Genomic DNA, 27,020 nt, shown 5'->3' with positions numbered 1-27,020 from the left:
AGATAAATAAAACAATTTTGTTTTCCATGGTACAATTCAGTATGCAATGAGGTTGTTCATTTTCAGAGAACAGGTTTCTGTAAGCTACCTCTTCTGCTTGTCAAATAACCCTTATGCTGTCGTCTGCCTCAGGATCACTCAGGAACCTATACTCTTGGGTTGTCTTTCAGAGATTCTAAATTAGCGGACATCAGGCAGAATGCAGGATGTTTGTTGAATGTTTATGGAGGCCACAAGAGATTCTCCTTAGGTGATTCTCACGTGGTGTGACCATGGACCCCAATTTGAGAAATCATGCTCCTGGATATGTTTTTCTTAGTAATTCACTTACAGGGTGGGGAAGACATTGCTTTTTCAAATGGCAACCCCTCACAATTGGAGAAGCCTCAAACTTCTGGAGCAGGGATAGGATGCAAGGGAGAGGGAACGGTATTGGGTCAAGTGGAAGATATGACAATGAGGAGTGTGTTTGCATGTGAAACATGCAGAGGTAGAAAAGCAGTTTGCTGCTCACGGAGGTGAAGCATTTCTTCCCTTTAGTTAACATCCTTCTCTGAGGCTGAGAGGTTCAACTCCTCCTGCACGTGTTAGAAATCATTCGGGACCCAGCCCTGATGCAGAAGTGAAGCATGAATAATCACATCTCAGGGACGTGTGTCTTCCCCGCTAGACCGTAAGCTCCTGGGGAAAAAAAATGCACTTCGTGTTATGCATTACTGTCTCTTCCACTGTGTTCGCAGGAAGGTCTCCATAAATATGTGCTGCAGAAGGAGCGCAGGATACATGTTTCAGCAATTCCACTTCTCACACAACTCCCTGAAAGAAATAGGAATATTTTCTTTCAGAAAACTCTTTATTCTACGGGAGATTATATTTCTGAATCATGCAAATCAAGCAGGCTATACCTCTTTCCCGGGGTCACGGGGGGAATTGATATGAGAGTAGGGCCTGCAATCTTTGTGAGCCACTTCTTTCCTTGCTTCCTGCTATAAATGAGAAGATCTGAGATGGAGGTATTCACTGAGGAGGATTCAGGTCACCGACAATTGCCGCGGTGAGTCAGCTCAGGCATTTGCTGACAGACAGAGAAAAAGCCACAGAACCCACAGATGGCTCAAAATCATTCTTGCTGCATAACCTGGCAATGACATTGGTAATTGAGCATTTCTTGTGCACTTCAGAAATTCATTATTTTTTAGAGTCCACTTTTAAAAAATAAACACATCAAATGTATTGATTAAACTATTTTTGCTACCCCTCTTTCCCTGCCCAGTATTCTAATAAGTAATAGCATTAATAGTAGTTAACATTTATTGGATTCTAATTATATGCTAGCAACTTCCAAAAATTGTGTAGATATGCATGCATACAACAGACTTATGAAGAATATACTGTTATTAACAAAATATTGTAAATCACCTATACTTCACTTAAAAGAAAGAATGTACTATTATTCCCATGTTACAGATGAAGGAACAGGGACAAAGAGGGCAGGTAACTTGCTGTGATAGAGTAATGCCCTGTAACCGTAAATATGTTACATTACATGACAAAGGTACTTTACAGTTGTGATTAAGTTACGGGTCTTGAGTTGGGGAGATTATCCTGGATTATCCAGGTGGACCCAGTGTAGTCACAGGGGTCCTTATAAAAGAGAGGTGACAGGATCAGAGTTAGAGAAGGATATGTGACTGTGAATGCAAACATGAGAGATAATGAGAAAGAGAGAAATTTGAAGATGCTATGATGCTGGTCCTATTCAAGAAGGAAGGGGCCATAGGCCAAGAATGCAAGTGGTTCCTAAAAGCTGGAAAAAAGAATGTTGAATTACTATCACTAGGTTAAGTACACAAATGTTTAATGTCCAACAGGGCAATAAAACCATAACCTTTGGGGATATATTTTCTATCTGACGGAAGTTATTTGCATCTCTACTGGGAAAACAAAACAAAATAAAACTATAAATTAACATGTAACTTAGAGACTGTCCCTCATCAGTAATAAATAGTAAAATAAGATATTTGTGAATTCACTTAGAATTAATTAGATGGGCTTCTCTTAAAAAGCTCCAGCATGACATTGAGAGGACATGAAGTTATTCCTTTGATTTATTTTCCAGCTTTTTCAATTTTCTTAACCGTGGTAATATCAGTTTCAAGAGAGACCTGTTTCTCCCACCAGCATCCTTGGAGAAAATTCAGATTCTCTCTTCCTCTCTCTCCCTCTGTCTCTCAAAAGATTATTTTTTTTCAGATAGTTCCAGATTTTTATATCGTTGACTGTACTTATCATAGCACAACGTTTTATGATGATTGTTTAAAATCACATGCTTTTTATATATCAGATAAGTTCTGTAAATAGCGTTTATAAGTGAGTTTTCTATCTAAAGTCATACTGTTAGGGACCATCCTGAATTTCTTTGTTTTATGGGAATCCTTGTACATATATTACATGGATATAACTTGAAGTTTCCCCGTACTGACATTGTACTTATATTCTGAATTATATTTAGCTTTTTTTTCCCGAAGGGTATTGTTCACATTGCATGTGAAATCTGAGAGCTGAGTTACTGACTGCCACTGGAGTTTCTCAGCATCCTCAGAGCTTCCTTTCATGATAGTGAATGAGAGAATGTGTTGGGAGAATGTCTAGCCATCTTAAAATTAAGTATAATAAGAGTAATTATTTTATGGGGACAACTTTAGGACTTGAAGACTGACAAGAGTAAGAAGATTATTGATTACCATCTGCTTTAGCATCAGGTTTCTAGACCTGAGAACTGAGCTTTCCCAGCTACCTTAATTAAAGTGACCCCAGGCTTCTTTTAATCTTGATCAGAATGCCTGTTATGGTCTGTAATGGTTTATGAACTTACTTTTTTTTTTTTGTACATCTTTATTGGAGTATAATTGCTTTACAATGGTGTGTTAGTTTCTGCTTTATAACAAAGTGAATCAGTTATACATATACATATGTTCCCATATCTCTTCCCTCTTGCGTCTCCCTCCCTCCCACCCTCCCACCCTCCCTATCCCACCCATCCAGGTGGTCACAAAGCACCGAGCTGATCTCCCTGGGCTATGCGGCTGCTTCTCACTAGCTAGCTATTTTACGTTTGGTAATGTATATATGTCCATGCCGCTCTTTCGCTTTGTCACAGCTTACCCTTCCCCCTCCCCATATCCTCAAGTCCATTCTCAAGTAGGTCTGTGTCTTTATTCCCGTCTTACCCCTAGGTTCTTCATGACATTTATTTTTTCTTAGATTCCATATATGTGTGTTAGCATACGGTATTTATCTTTCTCTTTCTGACTTACTTCACTCTGTATGACAGACTCTAGGTCCATCCACCTCACTACCATTAACTCAATTTTGTTTCTTTTTATGGATGAGTAATATTCCATTGTATATATGTGCCACATCTTCTTTATCCATTCATCCTACGATGGACATTTAGGTTGTTTCCATCTCCTGGCTATTGTAAATAGAGCTGCAATGAACATTTTGGTACATGACTCTTTTTGAATTATGGTTTTCTCAGGGTATATGCCCAGTAGTGGGATTGCTGGGTCATATGGTATTTTTAGTTTTTTAAGGAACCTTCATACTGTCTCCATAGTGGCTGTACCAGCAACTGACAAAGGATTAATCTCCAAATTTTATAAGCAGCTCATGCAGCTCAATAACAAAAAAACAAACAACCCAATCCAAAAATGGGCAGAAGACCTAAATAGACATTTCTCCAAAGAAGATATACAGATTGCCAACAAACACATGAAAGGATGCTCAACATCATTAATCATTAGAGAAATGCAAATCAAAACTACAATGAGATATCATCTCACACCGGTCAGAATTGCCATCATCAAAAGATGTACAAACAATAAATGCTGGAGAGGGTGTGGAGAAAAGGGAACACTCTTGCACTCCTGGTGGGAATGTGAACTTACTTTTTTACTTGCTACTTGTTGTCCATCTTCACTGAATGTAAGTTCCGTGAGGACAAGGGCCATGTTGGTGTTGATCCCTCTTTTATCTCAGCATCCATCACAGGGCCTCAGACTGCATAGGCTAAATAAATATTTATTGAATGAATGGACCCAACTACTTAGTGTGACATCTGTGAAGTAAGAATGTAATAGGTAAGAGAGAAAATGGCAAGTGGCTTCCATTTAAGAGATGAAGTAGTATACCATTGCTTTAGGCATCAATAGTCTAATATGTTTCTCACTATCCCATTTTGCTGATGGAGATATTCCAGGCACAAAGCTCTTGGTGCCGTGAAAGGCTAATATGACCATTATAATGTAATAACAACAATAGTGAAGAAGAGAGAAAAGAAATAGAAGGCTGAAGTATCACAGGCTAGACCTTCATTGGGGAAAATATTCTCTTGGTAGCTAATTCCAAAAATAGACTTTATCTGAAATAAAATCTTTATAATGATGGTTGCCTTTAAGCAATGCATTAACTCAGAGATAACTGCATGGCTCCAAATGTGTCAGCATTTAAAGTCTGTCTTATTGGAATTTTTCTTAATTTATTGTAATCTAATTATCATAGAACACGTTATTTGTATTTGACACAGAGTTATGTTTTTGCCATGCACATTCATTCAGCTATATAACAAGGAGTAATTATTCAGTTAACATTATTCTTTCTACAGAATGCAATGTTTATTCATGTGCACTTGGTGAATGAATTCTTTTATAAGCACATTAACAAGACATGGAAAAATCAAACCTCTGAATTTCCAAAAGATAGCTGCATAAAATAGTTGGAAAAAATTTTGGACAGTGGTGAATGTAAATGGTTCCCATTAAATATGATGTATAATCTGAAAGAAATGCATATTTGGACATACAAGTTGATGTAATAATTTTGTCAAATGAAACAAGATGAGTGAATTGTAAAGTCATTTTGTTGACTGGGAGAAGTCACCTAACCAGTTGAAAAATAGCTTCCTATTTTATTGGGTTTCCCTAACCTCTTCATTTATTACATAAATGCACTCTCAAGGGTAATTGCCTTAAAAAAAAATCTTTGACTTGTGAAATGTAGGAAACACTGCAAGGCTTTCTGAGTATTATCTGTTCTTTGCTCAGGGTGCAACTGATTTTGACAGCTGTACTGTTATGTTACTGGTATAACATGACATCTTTTATCAGATGAACTGAATAAAAGTGATCTTGACAATGAGTAGATAAGACACTGTCAGAAAGCTGAAAAAACCTGTCAATGTCACAGTTATGACACAAATGCAGCAGAACAGCCCTTATAATGTCATTAAGTGAATACCTTTCCAACAGTGCCCTTGAGAAGACAGAAAATAGCATTGCTCTGAAATACTATTACTTAGCCACAAAAATAATAAAATAAAACAAAACACAAAGGTCAGTTTAATATATACTTGAGGTGGCATTGATGAGTCCGATGTATGTGTTTGTATTTGTGTGTCGATATCTTTTATATATGCCATATAGAAAGAATTTTGAGATTTCAAAACTACTTTTTCAGAAGCTAAAAAACCATTTAACTTCAACATTTCAAGAATGTCATTAAAAATATTGATCATGAAATATGCAAAGTTGTTTTATGGGTATTGATGATAACCTTTTCCCTAATTTATTATGGAATGAGAAACAGCCTTTAATAATATAAGAGAAAATTAGGAATACATTTCAAAATGTATTTCTAGATCATGAATTTTGTAAATAGGTGAGTAAAGACTAAAATGGAATCAATCCCAGGAATTAGAAGGAATTAGACATTTGGTGGTTTTATTTTCCATTATTTTGATTGGCTTGGAGCTGAAATATACATGTATGGGTACAAGTATAATGCTCTTTCTATACATATACTTTTAAAATGCTTTAATGAAAAGCGTATTTATCCTTAGAATGACTTTTAATGTCTTTGTCTAGGATCAGAGGTGGTTGATCTTGATGGGAAAAGTTGTCTTCTCTACAGATTTGATCAAAAATCCCTGAGCCCAATAAAGGATATAATTTCTTTGAAATTTAAAACTATGCAGAGTGATGGGATTCTACTTCACCGGGAAGGGCAAAATGGAGATTACATCACACTGGAATTAAGAAGAGGAAAACTCTTTTTAGTTATTAATTCAGGTAAAACTATTTGGGTAAAGTGCTTGAAAAATCTGGTCATTTAGATATCACCTTAGTAACTTTATGCTTTTATAGCTTATCTTTTTTTAACAATTAAGGTGCCTTATTCCACATTCAAGTGTTTATGTATATATGTGTGATATATATATATCACACATATATATATACATGCCCATATTGTACTTGCACGTAAAAATGGTTCCTAATTTGCAAATTGTACAAGACCCTATTCAATGTCATAGTGATGACAGTACCACTTAGCTCTTTTCAAACCTCATGATGAAAGGGATGGGTCATTGAAAAATACTGAGGTAGTAAAAATAATGAGGTTGTAGCAAAGATAAAATTTACATTGAAAATGAGTGCGTGGTGGTGGGTAATGCTAATAAAGAGAATTAACAGAGGAAGAAATTACAACAAGGTTGAGAGGATATTATATTCAATCTTGAGGTAAATCCAGACTAGCGTTTTGGATGGAGTGGATGGAAAGAGATTGCAATTATCATGAGAGACTCTGGTGCCCCCAAAAGAAACTTTTTTTTCTTTTTTTAAACTGAGAATAATGGTGCTGTTATTTTTTTCTCTTCTAAGGTGAAGCTAAGCTGCCCTCAACTCACGTCCCGATCAGTCTCACCCTGGGCAGCCTGCTGGACGACCAGCACTGGCATTCCGTGCTCATCCAACGCTTGGGCAAACAAGTCAACTTTACAGTGGACGAGCACAGGCATCGTTTCCACGCCCAGGGAGAGTTCAGTTACCTACATCTCGATTATGAGGTGTGATGGTTATGTTTCAATTAATGCAGACTTTGTAATGTATATGTGGTATAGCCACATGAAAGAAAATACCCTATAGAAAACCTATGTTCAGAGTCAGTCAAGGTTCTGATGAAGTGTTCCTCTAGGTGACCTAACTCAAGTAGCAAATTTTATGCATATACTACTGAGGCTTCATCTTTCTCCCAGTACGTTAATTTATTATTACAAAGAAATGTCATCTTTTTTGCCTGCAATGTGTAGTCACAAATTGCCACATGTGGGAAATGTTCTTGAAGAGATCTCATTACAAGTAAATACAGAATGTGTTGCATGATTGGTGGTGGTAGGGGCGGGTAAAGGGCACTCCTGAACAGTGCAGATTTATGGAGAGAATGTAGCAATAAATAGATTCATTGATTCATTAATAATCAATTCAAATGCACAAATATCAGTGTGTGCCAGAAATGTATATGAAACAAAATGTCATTGTAATTGGTAACATTGTTAAAGCTGTCAAGGTTTATGATGGATATAAAGATGTATTTTTCTTCAGCAACCAAAAAATATTAAAATCAGGTGTGATTAGCAACTTGTAAAAATAATTAAGCTCTTGTGTAAGTGAAAACTGAATGCATATAAATTTGTTTTGAGATCTGCATCTTAATTTTTTTAACCTCCATTTGAAATCAACAATATGGTAGTGTAGGGTACTGAAAAATTGGTCTATCTATGATGATTACAGCTATAGTTGCTAATCGAAGTTATTTAAGCAGATTATCAAAAAATCACTAAACAATATTATTGATGCCATTTTTCTTTCTAAGATCAGCTTTGGAGGGATTCCAGCACCTGGAAAATCAGTGTCATTCCCCCATAAACATTTTCATGGGTGTTTAGAAAATCTCTATTATAATGGAGTGGATGTTATTGATTTGGCCAAGCAACAGAACCCACAGATCATCATTATGGTAAGACTTGAGTCTTCATGTGAACAAATGAGGAAAACTACATGGCTTTTCCACACAAAAAAATTGCTTCATTTTGAATTCCCACTTGATGGGATGTTTTAGACTTTACTCTTGTTCCTTAAAAACATTTCTCTGCTTGGCAATATGCATATAAGGGATGAATTCTGTGTTAAAAATTTAAAATTCATAGGGCATGATTATTTTATATTTATATGAAGTAAAGCAGGCCTTTTTTTGGTGCAACTGATAATTTATTTTGTTATGATATTATTACTCCCAGGAGACTAATTTCTTTTACTCTGTAATTTCCTTTATAAGATACTCCCTGACAGACTCTCTGAAGAAGCACACCAAGTTCCTGGAGTCAGATAACATCCATCTATATTAGAGAAGCATTTGAAAAATTTGTATTTTGCCATGGTCATTTATAACCAATAAAAGAAACTAGTAGACTTTTATAAGATTGCATCTGCCAGTCTGTCCCAAGAGCAGTGCTGGTCAGGCTGCATTATACTCTAATTCTATGGAAAGGCAGCAGAATTTAAATACAACTGTTATTGGTCAGGGTTCAGTCAGGGAAGCAGCACCACTGTGAGTTTAGGAACAAGGATCTATTCTAGGACTTGGATCTTAACAATCATCAGAGGCGCTGGAAAGTGGAACCCAGCTGTCTGGAGGAAGAGATGGAGCAGAGTGAAAGCCAGGACAAGCTGGAATAAACCAGCCCCTCTGTGTTCATCCCTCACTGGGCTTTATCACACACAGAAAACCTTTGGGGGGAAAACGGCCAGCCTTTCACTTCTGACTCATATCATGCAAACTCCCTTTTTGGCTAACTTTTAACCACAGCAAGACAAGAAAAGAGATTCTGCGAAACGTGGTTTCTAGCTTAACCAGCTTAATGATAGAAAAGCAGACACATCTATCCATTTGAATACATTTCTTTAATTGTTCAAAATTCAGAATATGTAAATGTAAGCTCATGTTGTGTCAGCAAAACCCAAACCACATCATGGGATTATTTATTGCTTACAAAACATTTTATTCTTAATTCTCTGTGTGAATTGATAGTATTTATATGAATACACCATCCAGCAAGATTTTTAAGTAGTGTTTTTTTTAAAAAGGGAAAAGAATTTAAATGGAAAATAAAAATATTATAGAGAGATAGATGTGAGTGTTTCATTGCAAAATGAGTTTCCAGAAGCTGCTCACGCAGCAAGCACCCACTCTTCATTGCCAAGGATTTGCTGCTTGTAGAGTAGCAGACAGCTGTCCAAATGTAGCTGGTAAATGTTTCCATTTTTACCAGGTTTGTTAGTCTTATAATTGCCTCTACATTATGGGTCAGTTTATTTCACTCTTCTGCTTTTGTTATTTCATTCACTGGGGCAAGGTATTTGTCTGCAGTGAAAGCTAATTCACTTTTAACAGAATCACAGTATAGCCAAATGTTTTTGTTTAACCAAGACTAGTAGTTTAATTCCAATGTGTATTCTAAATAAAGTGATTTCATTGACTTTTCAAATCTATATTTAGAAAATTTGTTGAAGATTATTTTCAGGTAAAATAAAAACATTTATCTTGATTTCTGAAGCCTGTTAAGGAACATTCTAATTATTTCTAAATAGTTCAGACCTTTACTTTTTTTTTAATCCTTAAATATGTATTTAACTCTAATAGCAAAATAATCCTTCATGTACAATATTTTAATGAAAATTCATGCAATTCTAATGTATCTTGAAGATCTACCTAAAAACCCTTAGATAAGAAATAATACATGTAAATCTGATGACAAGCACATAATGATAAGAAAAAGACAAAAATGGTTCAAAAAAGAATGTAAGTACTACATTGTATTATGCAATGTTAAACCTAAAAAGATGAAAAATAGGCAGAGGGTATGAACAGACCGTTCTGATGAAAGTGAGTCCAGAAGAGCAACAAACTCATGAAAAATGCTTAGATATACTGTTAGGTAAATGCAAGATAAATGAGAATGATACATCACTTTGGCATTTGGTTGTTGAACTTGTGCAGATTTAAAAGATATGTAATACCTATTGCCGTCAAGGATGTGGGGAAAAGCATATCTTTGTCAAGGATGTAGGAAAAGCATACCCTTGTATACTACTGTTGGAAATGTGGAGAATGTAACTTTTTTTGGTGGGCAGAGAAGAAGCTGGAAATATTTATTAAAACATGTAGATACAATAGTTCTTTATTTAGAACCGTCTTCTGCAGAACTGAAAATACCAGCACATAGAGAAGCATGCAGAGTTATTTATTCTTGCATTGTTCAGAGAGGCAAAACCTGGAAACAAAGTGAATACACATTAACAAGGAAAGAGTTGACTAAAATTGGAACATTCACATAGTAAAATATTATGCAATCAATAAAAGTAGGAATTAGGCTTCTGCCAGATAACTCAAAGGGATTTCCATAAGTTATTTGTTAATGATAAAATCATGATACAGTAAACAGCATAAAACATGGCTCCTATTTTAATAAAACAAATAATGCCTAGTGTGTAGGTATATGTGTTGAAAACATATTTAGGTGTATGTGAATGTACATATAAGTGAACACATAACTTAATCATGTATATACATATATATGTGTATATATATATTTGTATATGTCAATGGAAACAGAGAATTATGAAAAAATATGGAAGGAAAACCAGTAGCTCATTAATGTTGGTTATGTTATGGGGTGGGTTAGAAGCCAAAGGCAGCAAAAGGGTGAAATAAGTGGGAAGAGAAAACCAAGTAAAGCATAAAAAAGAGTTGTTTTTAATAAATTTTTTATTGAATTCAATTGCATTGAGTTAGATGCCTTTGTGAACTGAGAGATGGGGAGGAAATAATTTCACCCAGAAAACGCAGGGAAAGATTTGCCTGACCATGTATCCCTGGATTTGAAGAACCTTTAAGACATATGGCAAGGATTTGAATATTCATGTTGATAGCAATTTTTGTTGTTGTTTTAAATCAGGGGTAATTAGAAATTGATAAACAGCCTCTGTATTTCAGATTTTATCACTAAGGTGATGTGAGTGTCATTCTTAAAGCTTTTTCTTTTACTTTATTCTCAGGGAAATGTGTTGTTTTCTTGTTCAGAACCACAGTCTGTGCCTGTGACTTTTCTGAGCCCCAGGAGTTACTTAGCACTGCCGGGCTCTTCCGGGGAGGACGAGGTTTCTGCCACTTTTCAATTTCGAACCTGGAATAAGGAGGGGCTTCTGCTATTCAGTGAGCTTCAGCTGGTTTCAGGGGGTCTCCTCCTCTTTCTTAATGATGGAAAACTTAAGCTGAATCTCTACCATCCAGGAAAATTACCCAGTGACGTCACAGCAGGTAATAAGTGTATTCCTGCAGGCAAAGTATATGCATTTGAAAGATTTCATTCTCTCTCTGTCCCTTCTCCGTAAAATTTTATGCTTAACCCCCAAATTAATATTTGTTTAACAAATGCATACTTGAGTTAATAAGATTATCTCTTGCTTAGAGGAACTCGATTCCGATTTTCTTTTAAATATGTCTTCAACACGAGCAGTTCTTTTTAACCAAAATAATAGTTGTGGGGCAATAGAAATTTCCTTCCATGACCCTCTCGCTCAGTCCAGGTAAATCAATATATCCCGAGGAAATGTGTTCTGGGAAAAATATGAAAGACTTTGAAATGGACCCCAAGTTTGCTGGGTATCTTCAATGGAAGATGAGTCTTGTGTAACACAGTTATTAGTCTTATCTGGTCTTTGAGAGATGGGGAGAGGTCTTTCTGGAATCTATATCTGTATCTCAATACTAGTGTGAATGTAAAACCTAAATATTTAGTCAAATTAACTTTACTTGCTGCTGTAGTTTGTGTGTAGTTGTGTTGCATATATTTGGGGAGAAGATTTGTGTAAAGTCTGTCATTTGGGAACCAAATGGAATTCTCTGCAATTCTAGGCAGTATGGTACCATTTTAATGACTAGAATATAATTAAAGAGACTGTATGAGTGTCTCGAAAATTGATGTCTAATTTAGGTCAGTGCTTTGGGTGAGGGATATTTTTGTCTCTTCATTAAAATTATATAATTCTTGACAAAGGATCTCCATCACATTTTCATATATATGGAATAATACCCAAGCCAAGCAACTAGAGGTCACATTGGGGTAAATTGCGACATCAAGTTAATAAATGATCTTTAAAAACAATTTAAAGATGCTATTGTACTACTCATCTATATTAACTATGACCAAAATTAATAGAATATGACTGGGAGAGGAAAAAAAGTTAAAATACAGTCAGAAACTAAATATAAGAAACACAGGTATACAAATGAATATGCCTAGTCTTTGTGTATCTTTTTTGTTGTTCGTATATTGCTGTAGTTTAACTGTGGGAACTGAAACTGCAATATCAATTATCATTTTTAAGAGGTACTGTGCTGTGACTTTTTAATGCAATACTCAAAGTGTGGTAGATTTGCAGGCTTGACAAAAGGAAATAAATTAATCAGTGTCATATCACTAATTAATAGGCTCCCTAAAATGAGGGGCTAAAAATGTAAGCTTACTATTAATGTGTAGTTTATTGTGATGTTATTTGACATCCTCTGGGGCGATTATATTCATAGCCTAATTTTCAACATCTTAAAGAAGCTGCTTCAGTACAGTGTTATTGTACTGAGCCCCATGAAGCTAGTTCATTTCTAAACACTTTATAGGCATACAAATTTAATAAAATGCTAGGTGTAAGTCTATCTAGACTACCCCAAATGATTTTTAAAATTAATGTTTAAATCCGTGTACACTGTAATCTATTATGACATCATATGACTTTGTGTGATTGTGCCCATAGCTAATAACAAGGATCCTCGACAAAATATGAAAGTCAATATATTAAAATTGTTACACTTCAGATAACACAAGTAGGACTTTACACACCAACTCCCCCATTGCCATCTTTCTAGTTTCTTTTAAAGTATTAATTTTTGCTAGTTTCGGTGAGGAAAGTACATTTTGCATTGGATAGTGGGTTATTTAAATGGTATGGGTGGGTGGTCCATTTGTTTCCCTCATAGGAGAAGACTTTCACAGGTACAGTGTTCGATAATTAAATCAGTTGTCAGGTTGTATCATAATGACTCGGAAGAGAATGGATGACCTGTTATTGGTGGGTGAGTATCATATACTAAATCATTCCATTCTATAAGGATGGCTCAATTTTTCTTTGCTACTGGAGATATAAATTATTAATCTTACAGGTTTTCAAAACATAGAGTTTTTATGCTTTTTACAATGGAATAAAAATTTATATTATGTTGAAGAAGAATGGAATTGTGTAGATGTTTGAATTATCAGGCTAAATTTTTAATGTGATGTAGTTTTACAAATCTTCATTTGGAAAGGTTCAAAAATACTATGCCAGCCTCAGTCATTTTTGAAATATTAAGGAGATTATAATAGTCTAAATCATAAAACATATTAGCAGCACTACAAAATCACTCATGACATAAAATGTTGTCAGTCTCTGTCACCTTTATAGATGGCAAAGCAAAAATCATTCAGATCAAGAACCTAATGAACAATACGGTTATATTTTCCTATTTAAAACAAGTTCTTTATTGTCAAATTTGAGATTTCTGCTATGAGTTTTACATTTCTGCTGTTGCTTTTGCCTAAAGGTGAAAATCAGGCCTGAAAACAAGCTTCTTGCTCCCATGGGCAGGGACTGGCAGATGGAACCTTACAGTATTTGAGATGTTTCTTTTTAAACATATTTATTGGAGTGTAATTACTTTACAATGGTGTGTTAGTTTCTGCTGTATAACAAAGTGAATCATCTATACATAAGCATATATATCCCCATATCCCTTCCCTCTTGCATCTCCCTCCCACCCTCCCTATCCTACCCCTCTAGGTGGTCACAGAGCACCAAGCTGATCTCCCTGTGCTATGTGGCTGCTGCCCACTACCTGTCTATTTTACGTTGATTGATTTGTGTATATTGAAGAATCCTTGCATTCCTGGGATAAACCCCACTTGATCATGGTGTATGATCCTTTTAATGTGCTGTTGAATTCTGTACGCTAGTATTTTGGTGAGGATTTTTGCATCTATTTCCATCAGTGATATTGGCCTGTAGTTTTCTTTGTGACATCTTTGTCTGGTTTTGGTATCAGGGTGATGGTGGCCTCGTAGAATGAGTTTGGGAGTGTTCCTCCCTCTGCTATATTTTGGAAGAGTTTGAGAAGGATAGGTGTTAGCTCTTCGGTAAATGTTTGATAGAATTCGCCTATGAAGCCATCTGGTCCTGGGCTTTTGTTTGTTGGAAGATTTTTAATCACAGTTTCAATTTCAGTGCTTTTGATTGGTCTGTTTATATTTTCCATTTCTTCCTGGTTCATTCTCAGAAGGTTGTGCTTTTCTAAGAATTTGTCCATTTCTTCCAGGTTGTCCATTTTATTGACATTTGGTTGCTTGTAGTAATTTCTCATGATCCTTTGTATTCTGCAGGTTCAGTTGTTACTTCTTCTTTTTCTTTTTTAGTTCTGTTGAGTCTTCTCCCTTTTTTTCTTGATGAGTCTGGCTAATGGTTTATCAATTTTGTTTATCTTTTCAAAGAACCAGCTTTTAGTTTTACTGATCTTTACTGTTGTTTCCTTTATTTCTTTTTCATTTATTTCTGATCTGATCTTTATGATTTCTTTCCTTCTGCTAACTTTGGGTTATTTTTGTTCTTCTTTCTCTAATTGCTTTAGGTGTAAGGTTAGGTTGTTTATTTGAGATTTTTCTTGTTTCGTGAGGTAGGATTGTATTTCTATAAACTTCTTTCTTAGAACTGCTTTTGCTGCATCCCATAGGTTTTGGGTCATCGTGTGTTCATTGTTATTTGTTTCTAGGCATTTTTTGATTTCCTCTTTGAGTTCTTCAGTGACCTCTTGGTTATTTAGTAGCATATTGTTTAGCCTCCATGTGTTTGTATTTTTTACAGTATTTTCCCTGTAATTGATATCTAGTCTCATAACATTGTGGTTGGTAAGGATACTTGATTCGATGTCAATGTTCTTAAATTTACCAAGGCTTGATTTGTGACCCAAGATATCATCTCTCCTGGAGAATGTTCCATGAGCACTTGAGAAGAAAGTGTATTCTGTTATTTTTGGATGGAATGTCCTATAAATATCAGTTAAGTTCATCTTGTTTAATATGTCATTTAAAACTTGTGCTTCCTTATTTATTTTCCTTTTGGATGATCTGTCCATTGGTGAAAGTGGGTTGTTAAAGTCCCCTACTATGATTGTGTTACTGTCGATTTCCCCTTTTATGGCTGTTAGCATTTGCATTATGTATTGAGGTACTCCTATGTTGGGTGCATAAATATTTACAATTGTTATATCTTCTTCTTGGATTGATGCCTTGATCATTATGTAGTGTCCTTCTTTGTCTCTTGTAATAGTCTTTATTTTAAAGTCTATTTTGTCTGATATGAGAATTGCTACTCCAGCTTTCTTTTGATTTCCATTTTCATGGAATATCTTTTTCCATCCCCTCACTTTCAGTCTGTATGTGTCACTAGGTCTGAAGTGGGTCTCTTGTAGACAGCATATGTACGGGTCTTGTTTTTGTATCCATTCAGCCAGTCTATGTCTTTTGGTTGGAGCATTTAATTCCTTTACATTTAAGGTAATTATCGATATGTATGTTCCTATTACCATTTTCTCAATTGTTTTGGGTTTGTTTTTGTAGGTCTTTTCCTTCACTTGTGTTTCCTGCCTAGAGAAGTTCCTTTAGCATTTGTTGTAAAGCTGGTTTGGTGGTGGTGAACTCTCCTAACTTTTGCTTGTCTGTAAAGGTTTTAATTTCTCCGTCGAATGTGAATGAGATCCTTGCTGGGTAGAGTAATCTTGGTTGTAGGTTTTTCCCTTTCATCACTTTAAATATGTCATGCCACTCCCTTCTGGCTTGCAGAGTTTCTGCTGAAAGGTCAGCTGTTAACCTTATGGGGATTCCCTTCTATGTTATTTGTTGCTTTTCCCTTGCTGCTTTTAATATTTTTTCTTTGTATTTAATTTTTGATAGTTTGATTAATATGTGTTTCAGCGTGTTTCTCTTTGGGTTCATCCTTTATGGTACTCTTTTTGTTTCCTGGACTTGATTGACTATTTCCTTTCCCATGTTAAGGAAGTTTTTGACTATAATCTCTTCAAGTATTTTCTCAGACCCTTTCTTTTCCTCTTCTTCTGGGAGCCCTATAATTTGAATGTTGGTGTGTTTAATGTTGTCCCAGATATCTCTGAGACTGTCCTCAATTCTTTTCATTCTTTTTTATTTATTCTGCTCCCTGGCAGTTATTTCCACCATTTTATCTTCCAGCTCACTTATCTGTTCTTCTGCCTCAGTTATTCTGCTATTGATTCCTTCTAGAGTATTTTTAATTCCAGTAATTGTGTTGTTCATCACTGTTTGTTTGCTCTTTAGTTCTTCTAGATCTTTGTTAAATGTTTCTTGTATTTTCTCCATTCTGTTTCCAAGATTTTGGATCATCTTTACTATCATAATTCTGAATTATTTTACAGGTAGGTTGCCTATTTCATCTTCGTTTATTTGGTCTTGTAGGTTTTTACCTTGCTCCTTCATCTGTAACATATTTTTTTGTTGTTTCTTTTTTCTTTTTTTGGATGGGTGTTGCTGTATTCCTGTCTTACTGGTTATTTGTCCTGAGATGTCCAGCACTGGAGTTTGCAGGCAGTTGGATAGAGTCAGGTCTTGGTACTGAGATGAGGCCCTCCGGGAGGCCTCATTCCTATTAATATTCCCTGGGGTCTGAGATCTTCCGTTAGTCCAGAGGTTTGGACTCGGAGCTCCCACCACAGGATCTTGGGCCCGACCTGTGACCTGGAAACCAAGATCACACAAGCTTCACGGTGCAGTTTAAAAAAATGAAAGAAAGAAAGAGGGCTTCCCTGGTGGCGCAGCGGTTGAGAGTCCGCCTGCCGATGCAGGGGACGAAAGTTCGTGCCCCGGTCCGGGAGGATCCCACATGCCGCGGAGCGGCTGGGCCCGTGAGCCATGGCCGCTGAGCCTGCGCGTCCGGAGCCTGTGCTCCGCAACGGGAGAGGTCACAACAGTGAGAGGCCCGCGTATCGCAAAAAAAAAAAAAAAAATGAAAGAAAGAAAGAGAGAGAGAGAGAGGGAGGGCGGGAGGGCGGAAAGAAGCAGTACAATATCAAAGAATAAAAAACAAAATAAAATTAGAAAGAGAAAAAATATATTCGGAAAAATAAAACTATAATTGAAACAACTACACAAGGTAAAATACAACCACAACAGAAAAAAGAAAAAAAAAACCAAAAGCCCTGGCTATGTGGGTGGAGTTTAGGCGGGAGTGGAACTTAGGCAGGGGTGGGGTTTAGGGTGGGGTGGGTCCTAGGCGGTTAGGGGGGTGATGTTTGAGCATGGGGCGGGGCCTAGGCTCAGGACATAGGTAGCTGGAAAAGTCCCTCGGGTGGGGCCTAGGTGGGGCGCCGTTCAAGCGTGGATGGGACCTCTTCTTAGGACCTGGGGAAGGGGAGAGGCAGCACATCCAAAGGAGGTCCTCTGGAGTGTGGGGTTCTGGAATTTGGAGGTAGGGCCCTCAGTGAGGGTGTGTGGTTGGGGATTAGGCCCAGCTCATTGGACGGGGTCTCCCAGTGTAGAGGTGGGGCCCTGGGTGGGGGTGTGGGGGTGGGACTTGGGCTCTGTGCGCAGCAAGGAGGCTCTGAGGGCAGAGGACTAGGCCCGGGAGCCCAGCAGCCTTCCCGGTGCCTAAGTGGACAGGGAATGCACTGGCCGCGTTCCCTTCCGTTCCTCCGCGCCCCTCCCTCACCTTCTCCCAGGTTCTCCCCCCCTAACGGGGGTGGGTGCCGCTTGGTGTAGGAGCTCCTCACCTCCCCCAGCCACCCCTCAGGGGTGCCGGTCCTGGAGGTCTGGCCTTTACTTTTACTCCTCCTTGCCTTCCTCCCACTCCCTCAGGACCTGCACAGCTGGAGGGGGCCTCTGTGGGCCGAGGATCAGGCCTGGGTCTTCAGCAGGCTCCCGGGGGCCCAAGTGGGCATGGGAAACCTGGCCATGCTCCCTTTTGATCCTCTGCCCTCCCAGTGGTTCCCCAATTTCCCCTTTCGGGCGTGGGGTCCCTTCCCCCCCCACAGTCACCCCTCGGGGCGCCAGTCCCGTCCCGCCTCCACTTCTCCTCCCCCTTCACTACCCCCATACCCCACGTCCTACCCAGTCACTGGGGGTTCCTCCCATCCCCTTAGGTGTCCGTGGTCCCCCACCAGTGCCTGGTAGGTGCCCTAGTTGTGAGGAGACACGAATTCCGCATTCTCCCAGTATGCCATCTTGACTCCGCCTCTGAGATGCTTCTGCATGTTTCAGTTACTAGGCCTTCGTGATTCCTGTGGCCCTGGCAATGGGACTGCCCTCTTGATTTGCCTCATCCAGGAGAAGCCATTTTTAACATTCCCCCTTCTTCCCTTTCACTGTTGGAATATTCTTACTTTTCACCTTAGAACCCCATCGCTCCTTGAAAGTCCCACTTTCCCCTAAAGTGATTGGCAGCATTGACCTCCATATTTTCCTCTTGGCAAGAGAGATCTGGTGTCACGGATCTTTAATTCTGAGCTTTCCCTGAAAGTCCCACTTTCCCCTAAAGTGATTGGCAGCATTGACCTCCATATTTTCCTCTTGGCAAGAGCAATTTGGTGTCATGGATCTTTAATTTTGGTTAGTGGCTATAGTTAGTGAATATAAGAATGCCTGGCACAGTTTCAGAGCACTAAAAGTTACTTGGAATAGGCAGATTCCTTCAGTTGCTCCTTGAGTAATGGCCTTTGTATAATTGCCTTTTGCTTCTTTGCAAAGAATCTACACTATATAGCAGGCTTTTTCTCCCCCCCATTACACATCCTACTTCATGGATGCCTGTTATAATCTTATGAAAAAGTGATGGTAGCTAAAGTGCCACAATATTTCTGTAGCAGTTTAAGACTGGTCCCTGATATTATATACAAGGAGCAGAGATAAACCTTTTTCCTCCTCCTATATTTTGTGTGTCTGTGTTTTGGGGCCTGAGAGGGAGAGAAAAAGAGAGAAGGAGAGAGAGAGAAAACAGAAAAGAGGAGGAGAAGGAGAAGAAGGGGAGAGGGAGAAGGTTCTTGTAAAGGATCCCACATTCTCCTGCCACCTGCACTTGCAAACCTTTCCATTTATTCTTCTGTTCTTCCAGCTGGAGCTGTCAATGGTTTCTACCCAAAGACCACAGTGATCATACCTGCAATTAAACAGGTTAGGTTTGTTGCTTACTGCAACAAGGAGAGCTGTCACCCAGGGGAACCATGGAAGAGTCTCATTACAAAGGTGTTAAGGATGACTTGTTATAGGATTTGAGGTTGAGTTAGCTGTTTTGCGTGGGGGTTTCAAGGAAATGGAAAATTGCTTGGGATTAAATGCTGCCAGGAGGTGAGGGTAACTGTGTGGTTAAATATCTTTGTAAGTATTATTTAGAAGGATGGAGGAATAAAATAAGGCTAAATCTGTAATTGATTTAAAAAGTCAGTTGTTATTCATATTATCCAGGAGAGGACTTGGTATTTTTGTGGTTTGCACAGTAACCTTGCTTTTGTCTGTGCTTAAACCAGTTTGTAAAGTACTTTCGGGGTTTGTTTTGAGGGTTTTTTTTTTGGTCCCAATTCATTGTAGTGACAGAGTGACCTTGTCTAATACTGATGTTCTGTGAGCTTGCTTATGCTCAATGGGAGAACACCAAGGCCTAGCTCTGGATGCCCACCAGCATCTCACACCACCAAGGCCTCCCTGAGAGTACCAGGCCACTAGCCCCTAGCTCTTTTCTCTTTCTCAAAGTTAATTGTTTAACATGAGGAAAACCATAAGGGGACCTACCTGTCGTGCAGGCTGAGAAGAGTGTGGGTTTTGGAATCAGCTCACCAGCTGGATACTTCCTTGGGTGATTTGTTTTTCCTCTTGACCTTTATTTTCTCTATATTTAAAATGAGAATAACAATAGTAATGTTGAAAATTAAATGACATGATGCGTATAAAGCACGCAGTACCTGTTATGAGTAATAGTCACTAAAACTGTTATTATTTTATTATTATTGTACCAACAACATATCCCTTCCCCTACATTCGAAAGTTGTGAGTGGTGGGAGTCGTGTACTGGAATTAGCATTTAGTTACCTTATACCATGAATCAGAAAAAATACAAATTCTGCAATTCCTCCTTTTCTTCCCCTCTTTCACCATGATGTGGCCTTGGAAAGGGGCTCACTTCTCATCAGACATTAAAGTGGAAGGAGCTGTAGATTTAAAAGAAAAATAGAATCCAATTTTAAAATTATCCTTTGTATTATGTAGAGTTAGGTGAAATGAATTAAATGGGTCTTTCATTATTTAATTTGAGCAATAAATCCCATTGACAGGTAATAAAAAAGTCTCCTCTTCATAAGCAAGCGGTCTGTTACAAATGAGGCTCAAGAATACCTTTCTGAAGTTTCCCCCACAAACACAGCACAACTTCGTAACCCACAAGCTGGGCAAGTGGGTGCGATTAACTGTGTCACATCACAGAATGGCTGTCCTGACAGACTTGTGTTCTTAATCTAAATTAGCTTCTGTATTGACAGAAGGTGTCCCCAAGCCTTTGACTTTATCCTGCTGCAGCTACCCAGCAGCTACCTGGAGCACTGATACTCAGAGTGTGCTCCTTGGAATACACTGGTTCACTGAAATACTTATTACCAAGATAAGTACAAAAATTGAGAGTAAGCTCCTAGAAACCGTTATAGCAAGAAGGTATTGCCACACCTTCTAAGCATATGGTCAGTGGGCTTGTATTTTATATATCTTCTTTCTTTAATGTTTCAGTCATTCATTTTTATTGAATTTTATAAAAGTATCAATCTGCAGTAGATCAGAAAAGAAAATGTCCATAACCACAGGTAGTTTGATGAGCACCGTCCCAGGCCAATGGAACGCCTAAGATGAGATAAAAGAAGCAGAACCTTGTATCCAGGCACATCCGAGCTTTGAGGAAGAGATGGTGGGAGACGCAGGGTGGGGTGAGGAGGGTGGGAAGTGTTCGTCCGTGTGACGCAAAACTCAGTACAAGGATTTTCACTCTAAATGTATCCTCTTAAAGGAAGCACAGGATGACAAATTTGGGACGTTTGATTTATTTTAGTCCAGTCTCATATCCTCAGGGATTATATAACTCTATTCAACCGTCTATTTCAGAGTGCACTCTTAGAAAATGTGTCTAAAAGTGTCTAGCCTACATTCTTCATTTTTCAGTTTTTAGGCCTTTCTCATTATCTTTCACAAACCAAATCAGAATTGGGTCTTTGGAAACCTTTTTTGCTTCATGGGTATAATTTAAAAATAAGCTTTGGTGCCCAGGATGGAATTTGTGTTATACTAAATGAGTACAGGGCAAAGAGCTTCAACATCTAATGGAGCTTCCATGCATTTTCTGTCTGAAAGCTTGTGGTCAAAAATAGCTGGAGAAATAAAGAAATTGCACATAATATCAAGAAAGAGGCCCATGACTTTTAGATTTAATAGAGTACTTATATTTTTGCTTAGTAATTTGATCTGCAAAATCATACAGAGTTGACTATTCAGTGGATGTAAACCTTACTGGTTTACCTACAATAGAGAGACTTAGATTCCACCTGTCTGCTGAGTATTCAAAACAGAACCTTTGTAGACGTAATTCCCTTTAAGAGGGAAAGGCTCCACCATCACCTGGATTCATGACACTGGGAATGCCTTAGGAGGGACTAGTGACTGTTTCTATAGGTGATAAGAAAACCTTGATTTTTGATTATAGCAATTTTTTATTATATATGTAAACTTGGAAAATACAGAAAAATTATAAAGAGAAGTAAAAACAACCACAGTTTTCTTTTATGCAAAAATTACTGTTTAGATGTAGAGGTATTTCCTTTCAGCCCTTTCCCATATTTATATAAAATTAGGAATATAATTAGAATTGTATGTATAGAGTCGATTCGCAATACTTGCAATAGTTATGTTCTCTGAAGTTGCCGTGAACATGGAATTAGCAAATACTAAACCATTGTTTCCAGGGGAAATACAGGGTTAGGTTCCTGTGAGCCTGTGGTGGCAACATTTTTGTCTACCTATCAACACAACCTTGTATGTATGATTGTGTTTGAAGACACGTTATTTAGTATTTATTATTGATTCACCAACATTGAATTCGTGGCCAACAGCACTATAACTCATGCCTGAATGAAGTTTATCTATCACATGTATTTTCTCCATAAGGCAAATCATAGCATTCTTGCACTTAAGAACACTAGACAGCCCTTCATCACTGTGCCAGGGGGCCTTTTAAACAGCAAAATCGCCAACAGAAAACACAAAAATGTGAAGACAGGTTTACATGTGAGAGCTGAAATAAGAAATTTTGCCTTACTTGACCTCAGCTAGAAGCATGCATGTCAGTCAACTCAAATTTTTCTCTGCTCTGTGCATTTCTATGCCTGACCCCAAAAGTGCCCTGAGTATTGATTTGGAAGCTACCAATAAATTATGGCAACTGGTTGAACTTGCAAATACGAAATCTGAAAGTTATTATGATCAGCTGTGTAAATATGGTTTTACACGCTGCTTTATTTTTTAACTTTGCATTATACCAGTATGCTTTCAGCGTGCATTATAATCTCTTCAAATATTTTTGTAATGATTGACTTCATATACTTTGTTTAATATTCTAGTCTCACAAAAAATGACTACACCAAAGTGTAAAAGAGCAGATAAATCCTCTATTGGGTATAACCTAGAATTTTGGAAAATATCTGTGCTCTTCCCAAACCCCTCCTTTTAAAAGGTAAATTACATGGTGGAAGCTGAAAATTAGTCCATGCCAAATAAGATTTGAACCATTGAAAGGTTTTAACCATTCAGGATTGTCCAAAGTTGAGTTAGAATTTTGTTCTCTCTATTGAGGCCCCAAGAAAGAAAGATAATCATGCACTGTTTCCACGTAGAGGGTGCTGATTGCCCACTGACCTCCCTTTCTCTCTCCCTTCTTCTTTTATTAATAGTTATGAGTGCTGCCCTTGTTTGAGTAATGTGTACATTGCTATTTCTAACCAACTGCTTACAGTGTTCACTGTTAAGAGGTATCTCTTTTAACTGATTTTACCTCCCCCAGGTGTTGGATTAAATGATGGGCAGTGGCATTCCATCTCTTTGTCTGCCAAAAGGAGTTACCTGAGCGTGGTGGTGGATGGCCAAGTGGCTTCTGCATCTCCTTCCCTGGGGCCTGAGCAGATTTATTCAGGGGGCACCTATTATTTTGGAGGTAAGAGAAACAGTTGCTCCATATGGGCAATTGAACCATGTTCGCAGTTACTTCCTGTGTCTTAATGTCATCGTGTTTTAACCAGTGTCAATATTATGGAATAATTTCTCACTTTCTTTGAACATGGAAATGTTGAGTAGATCATGATGATTAATTATGACCTAAAATACATTTCTTTGAGGTGGACTGACTTATGTTTATAATTTCTATAATGAGATTGCTTGCAAGTAGACCATGCTCTTCAGTTCTTATTTCAAATTTTGTTATATTTTCCTAATGTTGAATGGCTTTACATGTATGTCTTTTTCAGATTTTATGGGCTCATTTCATTGCACTGTTATCCTGATCATGCCTCTTAGCTTTTCTAGAGCATTCTTATTGCTTTTCTGCTGCTCAGTGAAGGTCATTGTTATGCCAGTGGACAAATAATCTAACTTAATTAGCCCCAGAAGCCTCTTCTCACTGCTAAGTAATAATGCACTGATATAGTTGATAAAATGAAGGCATTAGCCTTCAGCACCAGGCCATCTCTCTTAAGGAACAAAAACAAATGTAGTGTTTACTTGTCCAGTGGATGTTTGATTGAACTAAAATCTTCAAAAAGCAAACCTTGGAAGTGGAAATGAATCTTTAGCACTGGAAAATTAAAATAAGACAATACTTGACATTAATTAGAAAGACAAAGTTGTAAAACTGTTAGTAGTAAGACTTATTTTTAATCATGACTTGAGGTGTTTCTTCTTGTTATTTTGAAATGTAATCATGACTTCTGTCTAGAAGCACTTTTGAATTTGGTTGAAAGCCCAGTCTTCATCATTCATCAATAAAATACAAATTCCTTTCTAAGAATTGACAGTAAGTATACAGACCGTGAATCATTCATCTTATATTAAGAGTGAACAAACAAACCGAAAAAACTCTACATAATCTGTTACTGTGAAAGGCAGCATAATGCCAACAGTCTTAAAAGATATAATTGCTTCCTTTAGGGTGATGTGTTCATTTATAAACCAAGTGATTTATAAAACCTAATGGAATATATGATTTATTTTATAGCAGTCCATAGGAACATGTTCCTTTAATACAGGGTAAGATATACAAACAGTCCCTGACTTAGGATTTTTCAACTTTATGATGGTGTGAAGAAATACACATTCAATAGAAACCATACTTTGAATTTTGACCTTTTCCCAGGCTAGTGACATGTGGAATAATACTCTCTCAGGATGCTGGGCAGTGGCAGCGAGCCACAGCTCCCAGTCACCCACGCAATCCCAAGGGTAAACAACAGATACACTTAAACCATTCTGTTCCCACACAACCAATCTGTTTTCACTTTCAGTACAGTATTCAATAAATTACGTGAGTATTCAACACTTTATTATAAAGTAGGGTTTGTGTTAGGTGATTTTGCCCAACTGTTGGCTAATGTAAGTGTCCTGAGCATGTTTAAGGTAGGCTGGGCTAAGCTATGATGTTTGGCAGGTTGGATATATTAAACACATTTTTGACTTAGGATATTTTCAACTTACAATGGGTTTATCAAGATGTAACCACATTGTAAGTCAAGGAAGATCTGTGTAGAACAACTTAATTAAGAGCTTTCACTTCAAAGGAAAAGATTTAGAAGCACCAAAAGAGGTAAGAAAAAACCCAAACATTTTGTTAAATGATGCAAAAAAGAGATGATAAAAATAACAGACTGCATAAAAGTGTAAGTAATGAAAATAGACTCATCATTCTTAAATTATTTTATACCCTTCATGTTCAGATTTAATGATGCCTACCTATTTTTTGTACAAAATTTTGATTGATTTTTATTCATACTATAATATTTCATAATGAGATATATCACATGTGCACTCTGTAATTTTGCTTGTTTTTATTATGATACATATGATATACACCATTTTAATTAAATGAACTTAATAATTTTTGAATAGTTTTAGATTTACCAGAGGATTGCAAAGATACACTGGGAGTTGCCAAATAGCCCACACCCAGTTAGTTCGTATTGTTCACATCTTACATCATATATACAATTTAAAGAATACTAATTATTATTTTTAAAATACACATCTACACATGCATTTTCCAGCTTAAGAAAGATAACATTACCAACATCCATTTGTCACTCCATGATCATACCTCTTCATCTCCCCAGGTAACCATCATCTTGAATTGGGGTTTTATGCCTCCTGTCATGTTCTTTATGATTTGACATCTATGAAGGTATTCCTGAGTCCCTAAACAATATACTGTGAAAGCTTCCATAATGAAATTCCAACTTCAGGGCTTTTATTTAAATAACCAATCTTAAGTTTACTTAGGCAAGTAAGTAAAGTTAGTTTACTAAGTAAACTAAGTTTACTTAGTTTATTCAATCATCTTCTCCAATTGGTAACCTTAAGTACCAGAGTATGTTTGATCTTGTCATGAGATTCTATTAATCACTAAGTATATACCCTGCAAGCCCCAGGGCACCCTGACATTTCCAGGGCTGCGAGCAAGGGTCCAGAGGAAAGCAGGAGGCCTCCTGCTGCCACATTTCTCCCTCCTCCTCCCAGCCTTGTGCCTCCAGGACCTGGTAGAGGAGGTCCATCCTTCTGGAAGCCCAAGTAGGGCTTCTGGGGTGGGAATTCTGGGATGGGCTAGAGGGGAGCAGTTTCCAAGTGGGCACATCACCTTCCCCTGTGAGACCCCCTGGTGCCATGGGCAGAATCATGGCTGGAGGAGGGTTAGAATAGGATCCCCTGAAGGGCAGGACTGGCTCAGGGGCTCATTGTCTGAGTGGTACCGGCAATGGGGTGACCAATGATGCCAAAATCTTGGCTCTCCGTGCACCAATGCCGAAAAGAAATACGGAAGCAGAGTTTTGGAGGAACAAGAAAAAGTAGCTTTATTCTTTGCCAGGCAAAGAGAGGACACAGCAGGCGCCCCCCACCCTGCCCCCACCCCGCCCCCACCCCCGGGAATAGGGAGAGGTTTTATATCTTAATGAAGGTCTTGCTTTTTTTTTTTTTCCTTTTGCAAAATTTCAAAACAGCCACAGCTGGCATCAGGCAACTTGGTGACTGGGGTTGGTCTTTTCTGAAGTTATTGACCAGTGACCTTCTTTCTGAAACAAAGAATACTACAAGGGAGTGTAAGGGGAGAAGAAAGCCAGGTGCAGAGTGTAATTCATACGGAGTCAGAGAGTACTCAGCTTTGTGAAGAAGTCCAGCTGCAAGTGTTGCTTAGTAGTAACAGCTAAAGAATAACCAAGACTCCTTAACTCTTTCAGGCCTGTTGATGTTGTTTCCCAGCCTGTTCATTGTTTCCTTATTTTCCTTCTCTTCTTTTATTTAAGAGAAGTCTCATTTCTATTTTTGCTGCACCACCAACTCTCCCGTTTTAGCGCTGAAAGCCTGGAGTCCTGGAAACAGCCTCCCTGCTTCCCACCCCCAGAGCAAACTTGGCTGTTGGTCATCCTAGAAAACCTTCTCCGCTGTGTGGATGAGAGTCCCCTTTATTCCTAGGATCTGTTTTATCTAGATGGAGGGCTTTTTTTAGGTAGTTAATTTTTCAGCCAGTTTGTCTTCAAGTAAATAAACATCCTACGTTCTGAGACACTTCCCATCCATTCCCCTGTGGTCCTCTCTAAATTCAACTGCTGGGTTTCCAGTTATCTTATCAGCAATCAGTCTAACCTATAAGCTGGCTACAGTGCCCCCATGCAAAGGGGCAGTCTGTCCCACCAGCCTGGGTTGTATTTGTTTTCTGTGTCAGTCTTGAGTGTGA

At 37.9% G+C, this 27,020-nt stretch overlaps 1 protein-coding gene across 7 annotated transcripts in view; it reads left to right on the top strand.

Moving 5' to 3' along the window:
• Window positions 1–27,020, top strand: part of CNTNAP4 (contactin associated protein family member 4) — a gene marked incomplete at both ends in the record, with an annotated part of 261,961 nt that overhangs the window by 151,922 nt on the left and 83,019 nt on the right. For 4 of the 7 annotated variants that reach the window (XM_082608081.1, XM_082608085.1, XM_082608083.1 and 1 more), the window contains 5 exons: window positions 5,925–6,128; window positions 6,720–6,904; window positions 7,711–7,854; window positions 10,953–11,214; window positions 23,091–23,240. In XM_082608081.1, the coding sequence (XP_082464207.1) occupies window positions 5,925–6,128; window positions 6,720–6,904; window positions 7,711–7,854; window positions 10,953–11,214; window positions 23,091–23,240 (945 nt within the window). Of the gene's footprint in view, window positions 1–5,924; window positions 6,129–6,719; window positions 6,905–7,710; window positions 7,855–10,952; window positions 11,224–23,090; window positions 23,241–27,020 lie in introns of all 7 variants that reach the window. The other 3 variants (XM_082608079.1, XM_082608082.1, XM_082608084.1) reach the window with 3 other exon arrangements.

Source organism: Mesoplodon mirus (genome assembly GCF_964341445.2).
Source record: "Mesoplodon mirus genome assembly, chromosome: 19".
In the NCBI taxonomy this organism is placed as follows: domain Eukaryota; kingdom Metazoa; phylum Chordata; class Mammalia; order Artiodactyla; family Ziphiidae; genus Mesoplodon; species Mesoplodon mirus.
This window is presented reverse-complemented; position numbering and strand designations above follow the sequence as displayed.